The sequence below is a fragment of the Diabrotica undecimpunctata genome, chromosome 1 (assembly GCF_040954645.1).
Source record: "Diabrotica undecimpunctata isolate CICGRU chromosome 1, icDiaUnde3, whole genome shotgun sequence".
Classification (NCBI taxonomy): Eukaryota; Metazoa; Arthropoda; class Insecta; order Coleoptera; family Chrysomelidae; genus Diabrotica; species Diabrotica undecimpunctata.
Genome location: NC_092803.1, coordinates 39,693,762 through 39,720,476, shown reverse-complemented (window position 1 = coordinate 39,720,476; position 26,715 = coordinate 39,693,762). Strand labels below are relative to the sequence as shown.

Below are 26,715 nucleotides of genomic sequence, written 5' to 3'. Positions count from 1 at the left end.
ATAGACCTGTATCTTCGTACGTCTTGTTAGTTGTTTCGATTTTTTAAGGTTTTGGAGGGCAAAAAGACATCTGTTGCCGGCCTGGATCCTGTTGTTTATTTCTTGTGATCCGTTAGTTATTGTTGTTCCAAGATACTTAAATTCTCTAACGCGCTCAAAGTTAAAGTCATCGATGGTGATGTTCTGACCGATTCTGTCTCTGCTTTGGTTATTGCGGCTTATATACATATATTTCGTCTTGTTTTCGTTGACTTGGAGCCCCATCTTTTCTGCTTCCTTCTCGAACCTCACGAAAGTCTACTTTATCCTTAATCGTGTCTTTCCTATTAGATCGATATCGTCTGCAAATGCCAGTAGTAAGTTTGGTCCTTCTCGATGAAATACTGTATTCGGTTTTTCGATTCTTGCACTTCTGATTATGTGTTCCAAAGCTAAGTTGAAGAGTTGTGGTGAAAGTGCATCTCCCTGTTTTAGTCCATTGTTTATTTCAAATGTCTCCGAGTATTGTTGTCCAACTCTCACCTTACATCGTAACCGTTCCATACACATCCGTATCAACCTGACTAGTTTTTTTGGAAAGCCAAGTTCCTGGCCATTTTCCCATTATCTGTTTTATTGTGAATATCTGGTCAATGGTAGAGCGGCCCGGTCTAACTCCGCATTGATAATCTCCAACGATTCCTTCGGTGTATGTTTTGGTTCGTTCTAGCAGGATGTTTGCAAGGATTTTGTAGGTGGTGTTTAGGAGTGTTATTCCCCGGTAGTTAGTACATTGATTTTTGTTTCCTTTTTTGTGTATTGGTACAATAACCCCTTCTTTTCATTCATCTGGCATTGTTTCTTCTCGCCAAATGTCTTGAATTAGCTTGTATATAGAACTGTACAACGCTTCTCCTCCATGTTTTAAGCACTCTGCGGGTATACCATCGCTACCTGGTGTCTTATTATTTTTAAGTTTTTTAATTGCCTGTATTACTTCTTCGTATATCGGGTATTGGTCTTCTATTTCAGCTGTATGTACCTCTATGTTTGATGTACTTCTTTTAGGTTGGTCTATTATATGTTACTAATTTAAATAATGTGCATTATATTTTTATTAACTGATAAATGATAAACAAAAATATGAAATTATGAGATAAAAAAGTCAAACATTTATACCTACATTATTTGGTAATAGAAGCGATAATAAAAATAAAATAACATTAAAAAACATTAAAGCAAGTGAGTATTTCTGATTACTGGATCCGGTAGCTAATATTCGAAATCAAACATCCTAACGTTATACGTAAGAAAAGGAAGCTTGTCAGCGTTTTCTCCTAACAAATTAGTTCTTCTTTCAGCGTATAGCTGCCCAGCAGAGCTGAATACCTGCTCACTAGGTACACTCGTTGGTGGTGCCGATAGAAATTTTTTGGCTGCAGTTTTTAAAGAAATATATGGACTTGATTCCCAATAATGAAATATGTCGGCACTTCTTAAAAGCAAAGCCTCGCGTAAATACGAATCCAGGTAATCTGCATTGGGATCGTTGGCGTTATGAATTTCTTGTGTTGTATCTAGAACGGCTGTGACAAAAGTATCGTGTGAATTCCAAAGACTATTGTTTTCTAGATCTACTACATGTGTAATTTTAGATGATGATGTTCAAGCGATGGCCGTAGGAACTTAATGGCTGTATTTGTATAACTAAACTTAGAGCTATCAGATTCACGTAAAAATTTTAAAATACTTGCTTTACATGTAATTACTTCCTCGTCTGTCAAATATGTTGATTTACAGCGAGGATCTAGAAGATTCGCAATTGAAAATTCTGGCAAATTTGTAGTATTAGCGAATCTTTTAATTAATGATTCACGAAGTCGTAGTTTTAATAAACTTATCTCCTCAGAGTCCTGCTCTTTTGCAGAAACTTTACCATTTAGCATTTTTATCAGTGGGATAACTAATGATACGCAAGCAGAATCGGCTGAAAGATCTAGCGTCACTTGGTAAAAACAAGTTAAAACTGAAATTAAATTATTGATCAATTCCCATTATGCTGAACTGGGAACTTCAATACCACAACGTTCAACCATATAAAAATTTATTGCAACTTTCTGTTTGAATAGCCGCTCCAACAATTGCAAGTTTGTTGAAACTGCCTCAGGTACCTGCACGCTTGTTCACTCCTTTTAAAATGTCCCACAATTTTACGACATTTTTTAATTGTGTTTTCGATTAATTCCTGTTTTAATAAAGGATCATGAATTACAAGTTGTAATGAGTGAACCACATATCTTAGAGATGTAAATTGTGTAATATGAATAGCCGCGACCATAATTTGCGGCGTTATCAGTCACAGCTATATAAACATTGTTTTCTATTTTGAAATTTTTAATTATTTCATTAAGTTTACTTGCAATAAACATACTAGTGTGGTCATCCTTAAGCACACTAGCGCCTAATATAACTTTAAGACGTTTTGAACTATGAACAAAGTGAGCTGTAAAACTCAAAAGAGAACATGTTTTAGCAGGATTGCTCCAAATGTCTGACGTAAAGCTTATCCATTTGGCTTTAGAAACTAAATTTGATACTTTTTTCCAAACTCTGTCATAGGTAGCTGGCATTAAACTAGTTCTAAAAAACTTTTCCGTTTTTTTTTCTGTATTTGGAAGTAACATTAGGATCTCCAAAATTTAAACGCTGAAAAGCTTCTCCTTCAACGATAGAGTATGGTAACATGTCGACAATAATAAGGTCCATGATACCCTTATCAATCCTAGATGATATCGGACGATCATCAGGCCATAGAGCAGGTGACTTAAGTTCCATTATTTGATGTAGGTTGGGCTGAAATGTCCTGGAAACTGGTTGTGTAACATCATGCGGAGTTTTCATATGTTCCAATTTTCGAACTTTTATTCCCATTTCAGTGTCTCAAACTGATTGCCATTCTTCTGTATGAATTTTTTGTAGATGATTTTTAATGTTTGTAATAGTTTGTTTTTTAAGTAATAAACTGCCAAGCGATAATGACTTCGAACATAGTTTGCATGCAGCTTTGTTGCCACTTTTTTCAAAATAATCCCAAATTGGATTTGGATTACAGACTTACCAAAAGTTATTTTTACAACACTAGAACAAACCTGAACTGATTTTGCAACGTAAATTATTTTAAAATTATAATATATATTTCACGGATAAATAAGAACTATTAGCGATGCTGCACCCACAAACTTAAACTGTTATAAAATATTTGCATTCATAGTCGATTGTCGATGTTTTGCCATTTAGGTATCTAGTCAAAACACCAATAATCGTGAGTTAATACAATAAAATATTATTATCAGAATTTTACTACGTGAGAAATATTCAAATAAAGATCTTTGAGACATCTTGGCCTATTGTTAAAATTTATTCCTACCTACTAGGTACCTGACCTGAAAGTTTGTAAAACGTTTTAGTTAAGGGTATAAAGTAGGGTGTAAATATTATTCAAATTATCAAAGACTCGCCGAAGCATATTGTTCAGAGATTATTTTATTTCTATAGTATAGTATACTGACAAAGCATTTTATCATTCCACCTTCGGCGAAACCTTCGGCTTTGTTTTGGCCGAAGGTTTAAATATTGGCCGAAGCCGATTAATCGGTCGGTCTCTATTTAAAACTGATAAAGAAATTTGCAATTGTTTCAAATACAAGTAAAGACCGATTCTCACTATCATGCAAGGCAAGTGCTCGGCTTCTTCACGGTATTTAATTCACACTATGCGTGCCAGGCACCGGTAGCCGATGAGCTTTGCATGCCACGTTCTTTCGAGACAATATTTGCCTAGCATGTGCCGTGCATGTCACAACTAGTCTGAATACCTTACCGGCAAGCAATCGGCAATCGTGGTTGTTTGAAATCAGTTTCATAGTGACGATAGAGAATGAAGCGTCAACAGAGACTTGCTTTTTTATCGGAGCAAGATGAAATGCTCATTGACTGTGTTCGAGAATTAGAGGCTCTTTATGAGTTCTCTCACAAACGATATTCTGATAGTCAGTACAAAACAAGGCTGTGGAAAGAAATTGGTGAGAAATTACAACAAGGTAAGTACATTTATTATTAAAAATAAATGTGTTGATCTATAGCTACATACATTAAACAAACAGAATTTGTAGAAAATACACTTGTAATTTATATTTTTTCATATTGTCAAGGCACTGATCCGGATTCCGAATTAAAGAAATGGGTAAATATATCTCTAGTATTGAATGCTTCTTGCTGTGCATTACCCCCTTGTGCAGGTAGATTTCTCAATATGTGTTCATTGTGTTCCACAGAAAGCCTTCTTGTACGTTACGTTACGTTAAGAGGAAAAGCTGAATCTCCCAAAATAACGTAGGGTGCTACAATATCTGATTCTGGTAAATTTGTATCGGTAGAAATATCCAAGGAACCATTTTCTAGTTGTCTTCCTAGTCTAGAATTCGCAAAAATGCCCCCATCACTGTTTTTCCCAAAATATCCTATGTTCACCGTTATAAATTTATAATTTGCATCTACCAATGCAAGTAAAACAACGGAAAAGGTTTTTTTATAATTAAAATAATTGGGACCACTATTCCTGGGTGCTACAATTTCAATGTGCTTACCATCTACAGCACCTAAACAACTAGGAAAATTCCAAGTAGTCCAAAACCTTCTACCAATATTTTCCCAGTCTTCCCTATGAGGAATGTAAATTGGTAGTAACTTAGTTACTACTGCACTACATACTTCGTGAACTATGACATGCACAGTAGAATGTCCTGAGCGATAACTGAATGCTATTGTCTGAAAAGAATCTCCTGTGGCTAAAACCCTGTAAGTAAAAATAATCATTTAACTTGATATTAAGTCGGTTTTTTTTAAGGATTAACAACAAATGTTTGTAGAAGCGAATTTTCTGAAAAATGTATTTTTATTTTATTCATTTATAACACTGTTGACAAAAATTTTTTTTAGATGCAGAACAATGCAAACATCGCTGGGAATCCATTCGGGGTCAATATAGGAAGATCAAGAACTCCAAAAAAACTAGCACAGGCCAAGCAGCAGATAGAACGTCAAAATGGAAATATGAGGACCAATTAGAATTTCTAAGGCCTCACATGAAAGATAAGCAACGATTGACTTCGATTGCAAGTGAAACTTTAAGCGTTGTAATGGATGACGAGGATGAATCAAACCCTGAAAATCCTAATGTTCCTGACAGTCCTCCGTCTGCTACGCAGACGATACACCTAAAAAAAGAAAATTACCCAAACAAAAAGACAAAGATAATTCTACCCTACAAACTGCTAGTGGTACTCTTATGAAATATTTACTAGAAGAGCAAAAAAAACAAAGTGAACAAAAAGACGAACTTGATTATTTTTTTAAAAGCATTAAAAATAGCATAAAAAAATTTTCACCTGCTGATAAGTATCTTGTGAAAAACAAAATCTTTACCATTGTCTCTGATATTGAAGGTAAATATATTGGCCAACAGTTTCTTCAACAATTTCCCATAACTTATTATTCCCACAATAAACCACCTAATACACCATACCAAGGTAGTCAACAACTTCCACACCACCAAGATCAGCTACCATCTTCACCATATCCATATGCGACTGCTTCAGCAATATCGGTGCCATCTGGTCCATCTTCAAGTTACTCTATGCCTCCATCATCAGCAGCCTCATCATATTATGAAAATTTTTCACCGACGGATACTGAATGATGAGACATATTATGTTACTGATTATAGTTCTTTTGTTACTACGTAGTAAGTTAGAATGTAGTATATTTTTTAGTTTTTTAAATGGTAGGTACCTTGAGAATTCTTGATATGTTACTTATCAAAATCTGTATATATATAAAAATCTGTAGAACTGATTAAAAACTATAATAAACCCAAATAAAATAATTCATCATTATAAATATACCCTTTCAATTCAAAATTAAAATTTAATAGGTTGGAGACAAAATAACGACACGTAAATAGTTTCAGTACATACCTTAAGCAGACTGCAAGTTTTTGCATCGGTGAAATGGATTCCCGGAAAGAAGTATTTTGTTTTTGAAGATGTTCCTTAATATGCGTCAATAAGTTGTTAAATTCATACATAGTCATTCGGTAATATTTAAAAAAATTTGTCTCATCGTCTAAAAGTTCTGAGTGTAACGGTGCGAATTCTCCTTCTTCATTGCGTTTCTTTAGCATTTTATGCACCCAAAAACGTCCTTTTCTGTTTCTGCAATATTTGTTTCCATTTTCTGTTTCTTCTTCGTCTAATATTAGAGCAATTTTTATTAACGTGGAAGTTTTGAAAATTGTTCACTACACAAAACAACTATCAACTATCCCACGGCAAGCCTTTCGCAGTGGGAATTGACTCCGAAAACCTTGCCCGTGCCGAGCATGTGCCTTGCCGGTGCCTTGCACGTCTAATGAGAATCGGCCTTTAATAATGGTAAAAAAGGGATTATGCTAATTCTCAAGTGAAAAAAGATTGAGTTACTATTTATTTATAAGAACAGTATTTCTAAGAAATCTAAAAGTCAGTTATAAAACGGCGTCACTACAATAACATTGTTTTTCATATCAATTGTCAACAGGGGAAGTTTTGTCCTCAGAAACTTTCACATTTTCATATCATTTCTAATTATTACTCAATTACATCTCAACAATTTTTTTCACTTACACAACTGTTTAAATACACTGACAAAAATTAATCGATGATTACATAATATTGTTCTGTCTATAAAAATTAAATTTGCTAAAAAGTGAATTAAACTTAATTGTTTTTATATAAGCCCCAAGTGACATGCTAGAGCTTATGTAATCTATGTATTTTGTCAAAACCAGTATAATCCCCCCAGTAAACATCTCGAGACATTTTGGGCCTTGTTTGACTTTCAACCACAATTATATAACGTCACGCTGCAGATGATAAAAATGGTATTTGTATTTTTTTAAGACACTGTGACTTTATACAATAATGATCGAAAGTCAATCTAGGCCAAAATATTAACTGGAGATGCCGCTTTGTTAAACAATACCACGTGATTCGTATTTCCATGGTTACTGCAGAACCCATAGACAAATTGACATAACCAGAAAACTAGTTTTCAATGTTTTGCAGATTTTTCTCAAATTCAGCAAACGCGCATCTGTCACCATTTAATACATCACTGCTGCCTTCTACTAAATGGCACGTGAACTTATTAGGTGACAACTATTAACTCACAGCCGAACTAATTTATCATTACCAAATTGACAACGGTAATATCAACAAAATCCCTACTTTGCAGATTTTAATTGTAATTTTATCTTTAGGTACGGTTAATTTAAAAATTTCGAAAAAAAGTTCAAATATTATTACACAATAGCAAGTTTTACGCAGGTTACCCAGTAGGTTATGACATGGATTCATTTAAGTACAGTTATGAAAAATTGATTGCTTTTTTTGAAATTTTAACTAGATATCATTAAAATACAGAAGACTCGCGATTATTCAAGTCTAGGTTATCCGAGCCCTTGGGTTAACCGAGACAAAAGTCGTAGCTGGTGAGTCACAACAACTGCGAACAGTTATGTGCTATTAAGTTGAGCTGGAATTCTCAGAAATTGGTCACCGCCTTATTTCCAGAAATTTCTGTACGTTTTGTCTACAATTATTGTCCCTATGTTAATCAGTGTGAGTTGAGCTACCGTTTTGTTTGCTGTCGCGAAATTGGTTTTCATTTTCTTTTAAATTGTATTGATTTAAGTTTATTAGTTTCGGTTTCATAAGTTGATTTTTGTGAATATGAAAAAGTTGTTGTTCTTACTATGCAATATGAGTGGAAAACGGAAGAGAATAGCTGTATTTTTGGAAACAAAACTAAATGCAATTAAAAGGTTGCTTCAGATTTAGGTGTTGGAGAAGTAACTGTGGGAGATTGGAAACGTAAACGGAATCAAATCGAACAGTGAGTCAACCGAAGTGTGAGAGGTGGGAGTGGATTGGTACAAAAGAAAATAAATAAAGAAGATCATGAACAAGCTTCTCAGGCGTTGTTCTTGTGTTTTTATCGTTGTTCTTCACAACAATCCTCCCACTTGTTTTCACAAATGAGTGGATTGGGCAGCCCGATAAGTGGACCAATAGTCCAAGCAAAAGCTATTGAATTCCACAAGAAGTTTATAGGATGGAGGAGAAAACTTTTGTGCTATCAATGAAGTGGAATTATCGGTGGATACTTCTTCGGGTACTGCTAAACAGGTTGGATGAAGAGCTGACTTGTGATTGCATCTGCATCCGCTATTTAAAAATCATAGAAAAAATGATTTCAGGTAGAAAACAAACATAGTTCTAAAACAAAAATATAGTTCTAAACATCAACCATAAAGAAGAAGGTAGAGATGAGATAACTCAAAAGATTTCTCGTTCCAATGCTTGAAGTAGCTCTCGTATACATCGAGCATCAAGAATAATAGACGCCAGTAGACGTCCTTCATTTTCAATGTTGGCGCAACATCGCCACCTCAAAAAGAGGAATGAATCTTACCCCAAAATCAATCAAGGACTTTTTTAATCAGTAATATTGATAAGGTAAATGTTTTTTTGTTTTATATACAGTGCTGCATTAGTTTTTAGTTATTAAAATGACCACAGCTATCGTTATTTACGTATTTTTCTACCAGTACAACCAATTTCGGTCTCAACCGAGTTTTTTCCGTATCCGACGTAGTCACGGTCCCAATTATCTCGGATAATCGCTGCTAGTCTACTGTAGAAAGTTTACAGTTCACGTACATAATCATAAGTTGAACATTTGTTTTGAAATAGTGACGATAATTGTACCTAAAAAGTATATAAATTTAAACATTGTGACATACCACCTTAATATATTTCGTTCTCACTGATTTGTGTATGAAGGTTTAGAACCATTTTTGGTAGTAGTTTTTTCTCGCGCACAATACGTTCGAATGTTGTCCTGATACTGCTGTGTAAAAAGAAAAGTAGTGTTTTTAGTCCATCATATACCTTCCACCTCTTGTGAGACAGGTCTATGACATTTATGTCGTATACTCGTACCATTTATCATATCCATTTTTGTTTCACGAAACACTGGTGAAATATACTAAGAATCGTCTAGCTTTGACCTAATGTTTTGTCTTTCTTCACAATAAAAAAAAATTAACAAAATGAGTACAAAAACTATCCAGACAAAGCAATCGAACACAAATTTAACATTTTTGCTGATTGGCCATCTATTGGTTATGTAATTCTCACTAAGATATTAACAATACCAGATCATTTAATTTTCAACCATCATCAAAATGTAAAATGATGACAAATATGAATTCGATGGTAATACGAATCTTCACGTGTCATCGCCGTAACACATATTTCCTTGTCGATGACAGTTTTTAGATGAAATGAACAAATTTTCAATGATATGTGTGGATTTAACAAATTAATTCAAGCAAAAGCTCCAATCGTCGTATTTAAAAAAATTATGAAATAATGATTATGCAGAGATTGTGGAATTTCCCAACAGTAAACACTTTTAAATTTAGATCTTACCAATGAATCACCCTCTACAATAAATCGTTGGACTATAATTATCATCATCACCTGAGTTTTTATCTTAGTTTGGTTTTTTACTTTGTTACATTTTGTTTATGATCTGCCGTTTCTGCATGCAAGGTTTTATAGTTTGATTTTTATTTTAGGTTTACGTCAGAACGAGATTAACACGAAATCCGAAAGATCTTTGGTAACGCACACGAGAGAAACTTCGCACAAGTGTGAAACATGTTTGAAGGAATTTGATATATTAAAATATTTAAAAATCCATGTGAGAACGCACACTGGGGAAAAGCCTCACAAGTGTGAAATTTGTTTTAAGCAATTTAAAGTAGCAGGCAGTTTCACAAAACACTTAAGAATGCACACTGGCGGAAAGCCTTACAAGTGTGAAATTTGTTTTATGCAATTTAGTGCAGCAGGCAGTTTGAAAAACCACTTAAGAATACACACTGGAGAAAAGCCTCACAAGTGTGAAATTTGTTTTAAGCAATTTAGAGTAGCAGGCAGTTTGACAAAACACTTTAGAATGCACACTGGCGAAAAGGCTTACAAGTGTGAAATTTGTTCTAAACAATTTATTCAAGATGGACATTTGAAAAGTCATTTAAGAATACATACTGGAGAAAAGCCTTACAAGTGCGAAATTTGTTTTAAGCAATTTTCTGAAAGAAGCAATTTGAAAAAACACTTAAGAATACACACTGGAGAAAAGCCTCACAAGTGTGAAATTTGTTTTAAGCAATTTAGAGTAGCAGGCAGTTTGACACAACACTTAAGAATGCACACTGGAGAAAAGCCTCACAAGTGTGAAATTTGTTTTAAGCAATTTAGAGTAGCAGGCAGTTTGACACAACACTTAAGAATGCACACTGGCGAAAAGGCTCACAAGTGCGAAATTTGTTTTAAGCAATTTAGTGAAGCAGGCAATTTGAAAAAACACTTAAGAATACACACTGGAGAAAAGCCTCACAAGTGTGAAATTTGTTTTAAGCAATTTAGACTAGCATTCAGTTTGACAAACCACTTAAGAATACACACTGGCGAAAAGGCTTACAAGTGTGAAATTTGTTCTAAACAATTTATTCAAGGTGGACAATTGAAAAGACATTTAAGAATACATACTTACAAGTGTGAAATTTGTTTTAGGCAATTTAGTGAAGCAGGCAGTTTGAAAAACCACTTAAGAATACACACTGGAGAAAAACCTTACAAGTGTGAAATTTGTTTAAAGCAGTTTAGTTTAGCAGGCAGTTTGAAAAAGCACGTAAGAATGCACACTGGCGAAAAGGCTTACAAGTGTGAAATTTGTTCTAAACAATTTATTCAAGATGAACATTTGAAAAGTCATTTAAGAATACATACTGGAGAAAAGCCTTACAAGTGCGAAATTTGTTTTAAGCAATTTAGTGAATCAGGGAGTTTGAAAAAACACTTAAAACTGCACACTGGCGAAAAGGCTTACAAGTGTAAAATGTGTTCTAAACAATTTATTCAAGAAGATTATTTGAAAAGACATTTAAGAATGCACACTGGAGAAAAGCCTTACAAGTGTGAAATTTGTTTTAAGCAATTTTCTGAAACAAACAATTTGAAAAAACACTTAAGAATACACACAGGGGAAAAGCCTTACAAGTGTGAAATTTGTTTTAAGCAGTTTAGTTTAGCAGGCAGTTTGAAAAAGCATGTAAGAATGCACACTGGCGAAAAGGCTTACAAGTGTGAAATTTGTTCTAAACAATTTATTCAAGGTGCACATTTGAAAAGTCATTTAAGAATACATACTGGAGAAAAGCCTTACAAGTGCGAAATTTGTTTTAAGCAATTTAGAGTAGCATTCAGTTTGAGAAACCACTTAAGAATACACACTGGCGAAAAGGCTTACAAGTGTGAAATTTGTTTTAAGCAATTTATTGAAGCAGGCAGTTTGAAAAAGCACTTAACAATACACACTGGAGAAAAGCCTCACAAGTGTGAAATTTGTTTTAAGCAATTTAGAGTAGCATTCAGTTTGAGAAACCACTTAAGAATACACACTGGCGAAAAGCCTTACAAGTGTGAAATTTGTTCTAAACAGTTTATTCAAGGTGGACAATTGAAAAGACATTTAAGAATACATACTTAGAAGTGTATAATTTGTTTTAAGCAATTTAGTGAAGCAGGCAGTTTGAAAAACCACTTAAGAATACACACTGGAGAAAAGCCTTACAGTGCGAAATTTGTTTTGCACAATTTAATCGAAAAGGAAGTTTGACAAGGCATTTGGGAATGCACACTGGAGGCAAGGCAGATATGTGCAATTTATTTTAAGCAGTTTACTTAACAGAGTGCTTTTAAACATCACGTTACGTCACATACTGGAGAAAAGTTTTAAGTGTAAATTTTTTTAACCAATTATTCAGTGAAGCAGGAAGTTAGAAAAAGAATTTAAGAATAAAATTTACATAATTGAAATTCGTTTAAGCAGTTGATTCAGAACGCGTACAAGGGGATATATTAAGTATAAAATAAACTATGAAAACACGACATTGTTTTTTAATCTTCCCAATATCATCGAAAATTGAATTTTTAAAACGATTTATTTCTACTAATTCAAGTCTAATTGTCGAGTCAATAACTACTAGTCTAGGTGGCCCAGCTAGGTCACCGTAGCCTTTCCAATCTAATGAGTCCACCCAAGTTTTTTTAATGTATTTTTGGCTGCTGATTACGAATTTTGAGGGTGGATTTCGATCCAAATGGTAAACAATTATTATAAACAATTTAGTTGTTTATAAGGATCTAGCTTGTAAACTAAAAGACATAAAAAATTTAAAATAAAAATTGTTCCTTGAAAAAAAGATGAAAAATTGCGTTTACTAGACTTTAATCCAATAGTGAGAACTCGAGATATTGTAAAATTAGTTCAAAATGATTGCAGAATAAGTATTTTTCAAAACTTTTTGGTCGTAACTTGGCTTCTACGCATGCAAATACGCTTTACAAAATCTCACTTTAGTACTTAATTTATAGAATTTCAAATAAAATTTGTTAAATTACTTTAGATTTATTTGGATAAAAGTTATACTCGTTTGAAGTTTGTATAACTTCAATTTGAAAAGTTCTAATAACATTTGTAAACAATTTGTTTACAAGAGTTTTAAGCAAATTTGGATAATAAACATTTATACTTGAATTAACAGTTATGATAGACAAACTCAAAAGAAACATTTTGAGCTTGTAACAATGTTCGTAGTTTTTTGTGGCCAAGATATCGATATTTAATTAGTCGCTCCGAAGCTCAAGATTGGTTAGGCTTGATTGAAATTATAGTTTATATTTTATATATATATATATATATATATATATATATATATATATATATATATATGTATATATATATATATATATATATATATATATATATATATATATATATATATATATATATATATATTGTGATGGGTAGCTCTTTCGGGGCGACAGACTCAGTAAAACACAGGTTTGAAATAAAAATAAATCTATTTAGTATATATACAATAAATAAAAAAGGAATTCTACGTTGTATACTTATAAAACAAAAATAAAATGAATTCTACGTTCCCGTCTGGGTCCCGCGATGAATGAATTCCCCGGCGAACGTCTATAAAAGAAAAGAAACTAATTATTACTAATAAAGAAATGAAATAGCAGACCCACGGTAATGTTCAATACACAATACCGATAGATTCCGCTTGGCTAAGGACAGAGTACGATCCTCAATACGGAAATCTCTCTGTCCGGCTTGGCTCTGTGCAGATCCACGGTAATGTTCAATACACAGTTCCGATGGGTTCCGCTTGGTTAAGGACAGAGTATGATCCTCAATACGGAAATCTCTCTGTTCGGGATGGTTCGCAGGTTCACTACACCGGCGAGTCAGGGAGCCTAGAGCGCTAGCTACAGGTCTGTCTAATTCCGCTATTCACACGCCTTAAATAGCCGTTCTGAATCCCACTTCGCCGTCACGTTGTAGAAGTGTATTTATTTGTAAATATGAATTTTATTTAAAAAAAATATTGTACATTCTACCGATCTCAAAGTCGATCACAAAGCGACTAAGTTATTTCGAAACTATTACCTATTTACATATTCATTCACATTTACTTAAAACTCTCACGTAGAAATTGATTGTAAATAAAAGTTCAAAAGAAAAAACAAGGTTGTTTCGGGAATTCTATTATTTCCATTTTAATCGTATTTAATTGGAAATTTCCAGGTATTATATTTGTGTTCTTGGAAATTGCTCAATTTGAATGCTACGTCGTGTTTAGTTTAAAACGCATATTATGACTAACGAGGGTTTTTCAAAAGGTTAATCTGACAATTCATCTACAGTTTGATGTCTTAACGGTGGAACATTTTATAAAAAGCAGTGGAAAATATTCTATTGGGGAAATGCAAGGCGATACAATAGTTATTAGTTATTCTTACGTTTACTACTAAAAGTTTCGTTTATATTTTTAAGTTATTTTCTTTCTTGTTTGTTATGAATTTAAGATATTTATAAATGATAGGTTTTGTTTTTTACAAATTATTACGAACCAGAAGTATATTCGTGACATTTCATTATTATAAGGGAGAAAGTTTTGGATTTAAAATATAATATAATTTAGCACCTCGACACCGTAAGGTACAAAAGGACGGCTTAAGTAAGTAAGTATAATTTAGCATTTGAGATGTTGTAAAATAAACATGTACATCTGGATTACACAATTAATTGTTAAGACGTAATATTTTGAATATAATATTTTTACATAACATTTTAACAAAATATATTTAACATATAAATTAACAATTTTACCGTTGTTTTACCGTTGACGCAAAAATATTTTTATGTGCAAGTTTCCTATTATTTTCCTTATTTTAAAAATATACACGCCACCATTGAACTACACGCGTCTCTCATCTCGGACCCCTCGAGGATCTATCATTTCTCAGCGATAACCTGACAATCCTATTGAATTTATAGTATAGTTAAGGGTATAGAATAGGGTGTAAATATTATTCAAATTATCAAAGACTCACCGAAGCATATTGTTCAGAGATTATTTTATTTCTATAGTATAGTATACTGACAAAGCATTTTATCATTCCACCTTCGGCTTTGTTTTGGCCGAAGCCGATTAATCGGTCGGTCTCTATTTAAAACTGATAAAGAAATTTGCAATTGTTTCAAATACAAGTAAAGACCGATTCTCACTATCATGCAAGGCAAGTGCTCGGCTTCTTCACGGGATTTAATTCACACTATGCGTACCAGGCACCGGTAGCCGATGGGCTTTGCATGCCACGTACTTTCGAGACAATATTTGCCTAGCATGTCACGACAAGTCTGAATACCTTACCGGCAAGCAATCGGAAATCGTGGTTGTTTGAAATCAGTTTCATAGTGACGATAGAGAATGAAGCGTCAACAGAGACTTGCCTTTTCATCGGAGCAAGATGAAATGCTCATTGACTGTGTTCGAGAATTAGAGGCTCTTTATGATTTCTCTCACAAACGATATTCTGATAGCCAGTACAAAACAAGGCTGTGGAAAGAAATTGGTGAGAAATTGCAACAAGGTAAGTATATTTATTATTAAAAATAAATGTGTTGATCTATAGCTACATACATTAAACAAGCAGAATTTGTAAAAAATACACTTGTAATTTATATTTTTTCATATTGTCAAGGCACTGATCCGGATTCCGAATTAAAGAAATGGGTAAATATATCTCTAGTATTGAATGCTTCTTGCTGTGCATTACCCCCTTGTGCAGGTAGATTTCTCAATATGTGTTCATTGTGTTCCACAGAAAGCCTTTCTTCTTGTACGTTACTGCTTTGCAGGTAATTGTGTAGAATGCATGTGGTCAAAATAATTTTTTCCACGTAACCAGGTTGTGAATTGAGTTTTCGTAAATATATACGGAAGCGTTGTGCTAAAATGCCAAAACCATTTTCTACTACACGTCTTGCACGACAATGTCGATAATTAAATATCCTTTTTTCAACATTATGCAATATTTGAACCTGAGAAAATGGTTTCAAAAGATGGGTTTTAAGAGGAAAAGCTGAATCTCCCAAAATAACGTAGGGTGCTACAATATCTGATTCTGGTAAATTTGTATCTGTAGAAATATCCAAGGAACCATTTTCTAGTTGTCTTCCTAGTCTAGAATTCGCAAAAATGCCCCCATCACTGTTTTTCCCAAAAGATCCTATGTTCACCGTTATAAATTTATAATTTGCATCTACCAATGCAAGTAAAACAACGGAAAAGGTTTTTTTATAAATAAAATAATTGGGACCACTATTCCTGGGTGCTACAATTTCAATGTGCTTCCCATCTACAGCACCTAAACAACTAGGAAAATTCCAAGTAGTCCAAAACCTTCTACCAATATTTTCCCAGTCTTCCCTATGAGGAATGTAAATTGGTAGTAACTTAGATACTACTGCACTACATACTTCGTGAACTATGACATGCACAGTAGAATGTCCTGAGCGATAACTGAATGCTATTGTCTGAAAAGAATCTCCTGTAGCTAAAACCCTGTAAGTAAAAATAATCATTTAACTTGATATTAAGTCGGTTTTTTTTAAGGATTAACAACAAATGTTTGTAGAAGCGAATTTTCTGAAAAATGTATTTTTATTTTATTCATTTATAACACTGTTGACAAAAATTTTTTTTAGGTGCAAAACAATGCAAACATCGCTGGGAATCCATTCGGGGTCAATATAGGAAGATCAAGAACTCCAAAAAAACTAGCACAGGCCAAGCAGCAGATAGAACGTCAAAATGGAAATATGAGGACCAATTAGAATTTCTAAGGCCTCACATGAAAGATAAGCAACGATTGACTTCGATTGCAAGTGAAACTTGTAAGCGTTGTAATGGATGACGAGGATGAATCAAACCCTGAAAATCCTAATGTTCCTGACAGTCCTCCGTCTGCTACGCAGACGATACACCTAAAAAAAGAAAATTACCCAAACAAAAAGACAAAGATAATTCTACTCTACAAACTGCTAGTGGTACTCTTATGAAATATTTACTAGAAGAGCAAAGAAAAACAAAGTGAACAAAAAGACGAACTTGATTATTTTTTTAAAAGCATTAAAAATATCATAAAAAAATTTTCACCTGCTGATAAGTATCTTGTGAAAAACAAAATCTTTACCATTGTCTCTGATATTGAAGGTAAATATATTGGCCAACAGTTTCTTCAACAATTTCCCATAACTTATTATTCCCACAATAAACCACCTAATACACCATACCAAGGTAGTCAACAACTTCCACACCACCAAGATCAGCTACCATCTTCACCATATCCATATGCGACTGCTTCAGCAAGATCGGTGCCATCTGGTCCATCTTCAAGTTACTCTATGCCTCCATCATCAGCAGCCTCATCATATTATGAAAATTTTTCACCGACGGATACTGAATGATGAGACATATTATGTTACTGATTATAGTTCTTTTGTTACTACGTAGTAAGTTAGAATGTAGTATATTTTTTAGTTTTTTAAATGGTAGGTACCTTGAGAATTCTTGATATGTTACTTATCAAAATCTGTATATTTATAAAAATCTGTAGAACTGATTAAAAACTATAATAAACCCAAATAAAATAATTCATCATTATAAATATACCCTTTCAATTCAAAATTAAAATTTAATAGGTTGGAGACAAAATAACGACACGTAAATAGTTTCAGTACATACCTTAAGCAGACTGCAAGTTTTTGCATCGGTGAAATGGATTCCCGGAAAGAAGTATTTTGTTTTTGAAGATGTTCCTCAATATGCGTCAATAAGTTGTTAAATTCATACATAGTCATTCGGTAATATTTAAAAAAATTTGTCTGATCGTCTAAAAGTTCTGAGTGTAACGTTGCGAATTCTACTTCTTCATTGCGTTTCTTTAGCATTTTATGCACCCAAAAACGTCCTTTTCTGTTTCTGCAATATTTGTTTCCATTTTCTGTTTCTTCTTCGTCTAATATTAGAGCAATTTTTATTAACGTGGAAGTTTTGAACATTGTTCACTACACAAAACAACTATCAACTATCCCACGGCAAGCCTTTCGCAGTGGGAATTGACTCCGAAAACCTTGCCCGTGCCGAGCATGTGCCTTGCCGGTGCCTTGCACGTCTAATGAGAATCGGCCTTTAATAATGATAAAAAAGGGATTATGCTAATTCTCAAGTGAAAAAAGATTGAGTTACTATTTATTTATAAGAACAGTATTTCTAAGAAATCTAAAAGTCAGTTATAAAACGGCGTCACTACAATAACAATGTTTTTCATATCAATTGTCAACAGGGGAAGTTTTGTCCTCAGAAACTTTCACATTTTCATATCATTTCTAATTATTACTCAATTACATCTCAACAATTTTTTTCACTTACACAACTTTTTAAATACACTGACAAAAATTAATCGATGATTACATAATATTGTTTTGTCTATAAAAATTAAATTTGCTAAAAAGTAAATTAAACTTAATTGTTTTTATATAAGCCCCACGTGACATGCTAGAGCTTATGTAATCTATGTATTTTGTCAAAACCAGTATAATCCCCCCAGTAAACATCTCGAGACATTTTGGGCCTTGTTTGACTTTCAACCACAATTATATAACGTCACGCTGCAAATGATAAAAATGGTATTTGTATTTTTTTAAGACACTGTGACTTTATGCAATCATGATCGAAAGTCAATCTAGGCCAAAATATTAACTGGAGATGCCGCTTTGTTAAATAATACCACGTGATTCGTATTTCCATGGTTACTGCAAAACCCATAGACAAATTGACATAACCAGAAAACTAGTTTTCAATGTTTTGCAGATTTTTCTTAAATTCGGCAAACGCGCATCTGTCACCATTTAATACATCACTGCTGCCTTCTACTAAATGGCACGTGAACTTATTAGGTGACAACTATTAACTCACAGCCGAACTAATTTATCATTACCAAATTGACAACGGTAATATTAACAAAATCCCTAGTTTGCAGATTTTAATTGTAATTTTATCTTTAGGTACGGTTAATTTAAAAATTTCGAAAAAAAGTTCAAATATTATTACACAATAGCAAGTTTTACGCAGGTTACCCAGTAGGTTATGACATGGATTCATTTAAGTACAGTTATGAAAAATTGATTGCTTTTTTTGAAATTTTAACTAGATATCATTAAAATACAGAAGACTCGCGATTATTCAAGTCTAGGTTATCCGAGCCCTTGGGTTAACCGAGACAAAAGTCGTAGCTGGTGAGTCACAACAACTGCGAACAGTTATGTACTATTAAGTTGAGCTGGAATTCTCAGAAATTGGTCACCGCCTTATTTCCAGAAATTTCTGTACGTTTTGTCTACAATTATTGTCCCTATGTTAATCAGTGTGAGTTGAGCTACCGTTTTGTTTGCTGTCGCGAAATTGGTTTTCATTTTCTTTTAAATTGTATTGATTTAAGTTTATTAGTTTCGGTTTCATAAGTTGATATTTGTGAATATGAAAAAGTTGTTGTTCTTACTATGCAATATGAGTGGAAAACGGAAGAGAACAGCTGTATTTTTGGAAACAAAAGTGAATGCAATTAAAAGGTTGCTTCAGATTTAGGTGTTGGAGAAGTAACTGTGGGAGATTGGAAGCGTAAACGGAATGAAATCGAACAGTGAGTCAACCGAAGTGTGAGAGGTGGGAGTGGATTGGTACAAAAGAAAATAAAGAAAGGAGATCATGAACAAGCTTCTCAGGCGTTGTTCTTGTGTTTTTATCGTTGTTCTTCACAACAATCCTCCCACTTGTTTTCACAAATGAGAGGATTGGGCAGCCCGATAAGTGGACCAATAGTCCAAGCAAAAGCTATTGAATTCCACAAGAAGTTTATAGGATGGAGGAGAAAACTTTTGTGCTATAAATGAAGTGGAATTATCGGCGGAAGCTTCTTCGGGTACTGCTAAACAGGTTGGATGAAGAGCTGACTTGTGATTGCATCTGCATAGGACGACGTAAAAGTGTCCGCTATTTAAAAATCATAGAAAAAATGATTTCAGATAGAAAACAAACATAGTTCTAAAACAAAAATATAGTTCTAAACATCAACCATAAAGAAGAAGGTAGAGATGAGATAACTCAAAAGATTTCTCGTTCCAATGCTTGAAGTAGCTCTCGTATACATCGAGCATCAAGAATAATAGACGCCAGTAGACGTCCTTCATTTTCAATATTGGCGCAACATCGCCACCTCAAAAAGAGGAATGAATCTTACCCCAAAATCAATCAAGGACTTTTTTAATCAGTAATGTTGATAAGGTAAATGTTTTTTTGTTTTATATACAGTGCTGCATTAGTTTTTAGTTATTAAAATGACCACAGCTATCGTTATTTACGTATTTTTTTACCAGTACAACCAATTTCGGTCTCAACCGAGTTTTTTCCGCATCCGACGTAGTACTACTACTACTAAGGATTTCCACAGTTTTCACTGTCTTCCTTCACTCAACCGTTTTCTCCAATTTTCCCTGTCATTCCAGTCTCCATCTCGCAGGGTTCTTTTCTCCATAGCCTCGTCGATTTCATCTCTGAATGACCTTCGGGGTCTTCCTCTCTTTCTTCTTCCAATCGGGCTCCATTCTGTGATTTTGTTTATCCAGCGTCCTCTGTCCGCTCTTCTGACGTGGCCGTACCAGGATAGTCTCTTCTCCTCTATATAGTCGATTATGTCTGATTGCACTCCCATTCTCCGCTTAATCTCTGCGTTTTCAATTCTGTCTCTTTTTGTAAGTCTACAGCTTCTCCTCAGGAACTCCATTTCTACTGCTCTTATTCTACCTCTATTTCTCTTGTTTATTGTCCAGTTTTCGGACCCATATGTCAGGATACTTCTTGTCAGGGTGTTATATATTCTCTTTTTTGTCTTTATCGTAATGTTCTTATCCCACAACACTGAGTTTAGTTGTCTTATACAGTTTCTTGTTTGTCTCAGTCTGTTGTTTATATCTTCTTCTGTTGTTCCCTGGTTCGATATTATGGTTCCTAAATACTTGAATTTATCTGTTCCATTTATTTGTCTTCCCTCGTCTATCTCTAGGTTTCTCATATCCTTGTTTTCTGTTGTTAGGTATTCGGTTTTCTCTAAGTTTATTTCCATTCCGTTGTTTTTATATTCTTCTTCTAGTTTTCTGAGCATAAAGCTGAGATCTTCTTCATCTTGTGCGATGACTACTTGATCGTCGGCAAAACTTAAGGTGTATAGGTATTCGTCTCTTACTGGTATGCCCATTCCTTCGCACTTTCTCCTCCATGGTTTGAGTGTCTTTTCCAAGAATATTTTAAACAGAGTAGGGGACGTAGCACAGCCTTGTAGAAGTCCTTTTGTCGTCTTAAATGGATTGTAGGCTTTATTTCCACATTTAATAGCTACTTTGTTTTCTTTGTATAGTGCTTTAACTGCTTTTATTAGTGTTTGTCGGATTCCGAGATCATTCATTGCTTCCCATAATTTGACTCTAGGTATTGAGTCATATGCTTTCTTTAGATCAACAAAGGCCAGATGGACCGGTCTACCTTTTGCCATTTTCTTCTCTATCAGTTGTTCTAATGTGTACGTATGATCTAGGCATGATTTTCCTACTGTGAACCCTGCTTGGTCTTCTCTAATTTTTCCTATTATTTCAGTTTCTAGTTTTTCTTTAATAATTTTCCCGTAAAGTCTACCTACCGACGATATTATACTAATTCCTCTGTAGTTTTCACATTTTTTCCTGTTTCCTTTCTTATGTATGGATGTGATGTATGCTTGTGTCCATTCCGCAGGTATTTCTTCTCCATTTAGTCCTCTTTCGAACATTCTATGTAGCATGCGGAATAACTTTTCCGTTCCGTTTTTAATTAGTTCGTTTGGTATTCCTCCGGGTCCTTTGGCTTTTTTGTTCTTCAATGTCTTGATTGCTCTCTTAACTTCTGCCAGGCTTATTTCTATCTGGTCGTATGCCCCATTTCCTGCATGTTCTATATTCTCTTCCTGAAATTGGGGACGGTTTTCTGTAAGTAGTTCTACGTAGTATTCTTGCCACTCGTTTTCACTAATTTTGCCGATCTGGGTTTTCTCTGTCTTATTTCGTTGAAGTGCTTTTAATATTCGCCATGATTCTGAATTTCTCGTTCCTCCGATATGTCGTTCTATCTCTGTGCATGCTTGTTCCCATCGTTCGTTCTTTTCATTTGTTACTCTTTTCTTTACCTCTCTGTTTTTCGCTCTATATAGGTCTAAGTCTTGCTGTTTTTTGGTGTTTAGGTATTTTATGTGTAGTTTTTTCTTTTCTTTTATGCATTTCAATGTGTCTTCCCTTAATTTGATATTCTGATGGGTGTTCCTTTGGTCGTCTTCTCCAAGAGCTTCTAAGGCCGCTGAAATCAGGCAGGTTTTTATGTGTTCATGCATTTCATCTAACGTGTCATATCTGAATTCTTCTAGTTTTTGGTCTAGTCTTCTTTTGTATAAATCTTTTATTGATTCTTCCTGCAATAGATGTAATTTGAGCCTCTTTTCGTTTATTGTCGTTCCCGTTGTAACAATCGATGTATGTTTTTGTTTTGTCCAGATATAGGGGAATTCCATCTATGCCACCACAAGTTTGTGATCTGTTCCACACTCTGCCCCTCTTTTCACTCTGATGTCTTTCACTTTGATGGAGCTTTTGTGGTTCATGATAATGTAGTCAATAATGGATCTAAGTTTTCTTGTCTCTTGAGTGCATGTGTATTTATGTATATTTTTGTGTTTGTAAAATCCGTTCATAATTTTCAAATCATTTACTTCACATAGTTCTACCAATCTTTCTCCGTTGTCGTTAATTGTGTCTTCTCCAAATGGACCAACTGTTCTGTCATTGTCTTTTCTTCCGACTCTTCCATTTAGATCCCCCACTATTATTATTTCTTGTTTAGGTTTTCTCTTATCCATTTGTTCTTGAAGTTGTTCGATAAATCGTTCTTTCTCATTGGCTGGACTGTCTTCCGTTGGACCGTATGTTGCTAGTATTATAATTTCTCTGCCATACATCTTGATTTTCAGTTTGGCAATTCTCTCGTTTATGGGTTCCCAATCGTCTATAGATTTTTCCCATTTCTTCTTTAGTAGAATTCCAACTCCAGCTTTTGCGCGGTCTTTCTTTTCTACTCCGCTCCAACAATGGATTAGTTCCCCTATTCTTTCCGTGCCGTTTCCTTTCTTTTTTGTTTCCGTTGTGACGAGGATATCGAGATTCATCTTTTCGAATTCTGATGTTACTTCACTGGCTTTTGTTCTCCAGCCCTGCACATTCCATGTGCCGATTCTTAGTTTTCTCTGTCTTTGTCTTCGGTTGAGTTTCGAAGCCGGGTTTGTTGAACTCAAAGCAGAAGTGCCCCCCCCCCCCCCCCCGTATCCGATGGGACTCCCTCGGAGGTGTGGATTGCCACCCGGGGATTAATTTTAAAATTTTTCATTTCTGCCAATTGTTCGTTAGCCCTTGGATTTTTTTAAGTGTGCTAGGTTGCTAACGCCTAACGCCACAACCCCCTTTTGGAGGACCTATTGTTCAGCCGCCCACTCTGGGTCAGACGCTGTTTGCAGCCGCCCACTCTGGGTCAGACGCTACTGTTGTCAGTTTTGGTCCGCGTCGGGTATTTCATTTCCCCGATACCACCCATATCTGGGAGGCATTCCCCTATCCGCCACCTGGGGACGCGTCCGGTAGAGGATTGACAACCTCCTCCTCCCGACGTAGTCACGGTCCCAATTATCTCGGATAATCGCTGCTAGTCTACTGTAGAAAGTTTACAGTTCACGTACATAATCATAAGTTGAACATTTGTTTTGAAATAGTGACGATAATTGTACCTAAAAAGTATATAAATTTAAACATTGTGACATACCACCTTAATATATTTCGTCCTCACTGATTTGTGTATGAAGGTTTAGAACCATTTTTGGTAGTAGTTTTTTCTCGCGCACAATACGTTCGAATGTTGTCCTGATACTGCTGTGTAAAAAGAAAAGTAGTGTTTTTAGTCCATCATATACCTTCCACCTCTTGTGAGACAGGTCTATGACATTTATGTGGTATACTCGTACCATTTATCATATCCATTTTTGTTTAACGAAACACTGGTGAAATATACTAAGAATCGTCTAGCTTTGACCTAATGTTTTGTCTTTCTTCACAATAAAAAAAAATTAACAAAATGAGTACAAAAACTATCCAGACAAAGCAATCGAACACAAATTTAACATTTTTGCTGATTGGCCATCTATTGGTTATGTAATTCTCACTAAGATATTAACAATACCAGATCATTTAATTTTCAACCATCATCAAAATGTAAAATGATGACAAATATGAATTCGATGGTAATACGAATCTTCACGTGTCATCGCCGTAGCACATATTTCCTTGTCGATGACAGTTTTTAGATGAAATGAACAAATTTTCAATGATATGTGTGGATTTAACAAATTAATTCAAGCAAAAGCTCCAATCGTCGTATTTAAAAAAATAATGAAATAATGATTATGCAGAGATTGTGGAATTTCCCAACAGTAAACACTTTTAAATTTAGATCTTACCAATGAATCACCCTCTACAATAAATCGTTGGACTATAATTATCATCATCGCCTGAGTTTTTATCTTAGTTTGGTTTTTTACTTTGTTACATTTTGTTTATGATCTGCCGTTTCTGCATGCAAGGTTTTATAGTTTGATTTTTATTTTAGGTTTACGTCAGAACGAGATTAACACGAAATCCGAAAGATCTTTGGTAACGCACACGAGAGAAACTTCGCACAAGTGTGAAACATGTTTGAAGGAATTTGATATATTAAAATATTTAAAAATCCATGTGAGAACGCACACTGGGGAAAAGCCTCACAAGTGTGAAATTTGTTTTAAGAAATTTAAAGTAGCAGGCAGTTTGACAAAACACTTAAGAATGCACACTGGCGAAAAGGCTTACAAGTGTGACATTTGTTCTAAACAATTTATTCAAGATGTACATTTGAAGAAACATTTAAGAATACATACTGGCGAAAAGCCTTACAAGTGTGAAATTTGTTTTATGCAATTTAGTGCAGCAGGCAGTTTGAAAAACCACTTAAGAATACACACTGGAGAAAAGCCTCACAAGTGTGAAATTTGTTTTAAGCAATTTAGTGAATCAGGGAGTTTGAAAAAGCACTTAACAATACACACTGGAGAAAAGCCTCACAAGTGTGAAATTTGTTTTAAGCAATTTAGAGTAGCATTCAGTTTGAGAAACCACTTAAGAATACACACTGGCGAAAAGGCTTACAAGTGTGAAATTTGTTTTATGCAATTTAGTGCAGCAGGCAGTTTGAAAAACCACTTAAGAATACACACTGGAGAAAAGCCTCACAAGTGTGAAATTTGTTTTAAGCAATTTAGTGAATCAGGGAGTTTGAAAAAACACGTAAGAATGCACACTGGCGAAAAGGCTTACAAGTGTGAAATTTGTTCTAAACAATTTATTCAAGGTGCACATTTGAAAAGTCATTTAAGAATACATACTGGAGAAAAGCCTTACAAGTGCGAAATTTGTTTTAAGCAATTTAGAGTAGCATTCAGTTTGAGAAACCACTTAAGAATACACACTGGCGAAAAGGCTTACAAGTGTGAAATTTGTTTTAAGCAATTTATTGAAGCAGGCAGTTTGAAAAAGCACTTAACAATACACACTGGAGAAAAGCCTCACAAGTGTGAAATTTGTTTTAAGCAATTTAGAGTAGCATTCAGTTTGAGAAACCACTTAAGAATACACACTGGCGAAAAGCCTTACAAGTGTGAAATTTGTTCTAAACAATTTATTCAAGGTGGACAATTGAAAAGACATTTAAGAATACATACTTAGAAGTGTATAATTTGTTTTAAGCAATTTAGTGAAGCAGGCAGTTTGAAAAACCACTTAAGAATACACACTGGAGAAAAGCCTTACAGTGCGAAATTTGTTTTGCACAATTTAATCGAAAAGGAAGTTTGACAAGGCATTTGGGAATGCACACTGGAGGCAAGGCAGATATGTGCAATTTATTTTAAGCAGTTTACTTAACAGAGTGCTTTTAAACATCACGTTAGGTCACATACTGGAGAAAAGTTTTAAGTGTAAATTTTTTTAACCAATTATTCAGTGAAGCAGGAAGTTAGAAAAAGAATTTAAGAATAAAATTTTTATAAAATTTACATAATTAAAATTCGTTTAAGCAGTTGATTCAGAACGCGTACAAGGGGATATATTAAGTATAAAATAAACTATGAAAACACGACATTGTTTTTTAATCTTCCCAATATCATCGAAAATTGAATTTTTAAAACGATTTATTTCTACTAATTCAAGTCTAATTGTCGAGTCAATAACTACTAGTCTAGGTGGCCCAGCTAGGTCACCGTAGCCTTTCCAATCTAATGAGTCCACCCAAGTTTTTTTAATCTATTTTTGGCTGCTGATTACGAATTTTGAGGGTGGATTTCGATCCAAATGGTAAACAATTATTATAAACAATTTAGTTGTTTATACGGATCAAGCTTGTAAACTAAAAGACATAAAAAATTTAAAATAAAAATTGTTCATTGACAAAAAGATGAAAAGTGGCGTTTACTAGACTTTAATCCAATAGTGAGAACTCGAGATATTGTAAAATTAGTTCAAAATGATTGCAGAATAAGTATTTTTCAAAACTTTTTGGTCGTAACTTGGCTTCTACGCATGCAAATACGCTTTACAAAGTCTCACTTTAGTGCTTAATTTATAGAATATCAAATAAAATTTGTTAAATTACTTAGTTATACTCGTTTGAAGTTTGTATAACTTCAATTTGAAAAGTTCTAATAACATTTGTAAACAACTTGTTTACAAGAGTTTAAGCAAATTTGAATAATATGACAGAAGCAGTGAACTGTTAATCCTCTGAACATCAAAATTATCTTCACTACTCAGTTCAAGTTGTACAATCTCGTTAGATCCGTAAAAGACCAAATTCCCAATGAAGACCATGGTGTTACCCACTTACATGCATAGGACCGACGAGTCCTTAACCGTATTTACGTACATTCTATA

At 34.2% G+C, this 26,715-nt stretch overlaps 1 protein-coding gene across 1 annotated transcript in view; it reads left to right on the top strand.

Annotated features, from left to right (window-relative positions):
- LOC140441126 (uncharacterized) overlaps positions 1-25,916 on the top strand; it is a 39,444-nt gene extending 13,528 nt beyond the window's left edge. Inside the window, exons 5-7 of the mRNA XM_072531622.1 lie at positions 9,722-11,695; positions 16,279-16,467; positions 24,281-25,916. Of these exons, the coding sequence (XP_072387723.1) occupies positions 9,722-11,695; positions 16,279-16,467; positions 24,281-25,512 (3,395 nt within the window). The 3' untranslated portion in view covers positions 25,513-25,916. The remainder of the gene's footprint in view (positions 1-9,721; positions 11,696-16,278; positions 16,468-24,280) is intronic.
- The last annotated feature ends 799 nt before the right edge of the window (positions 25,917-26,715 follow it).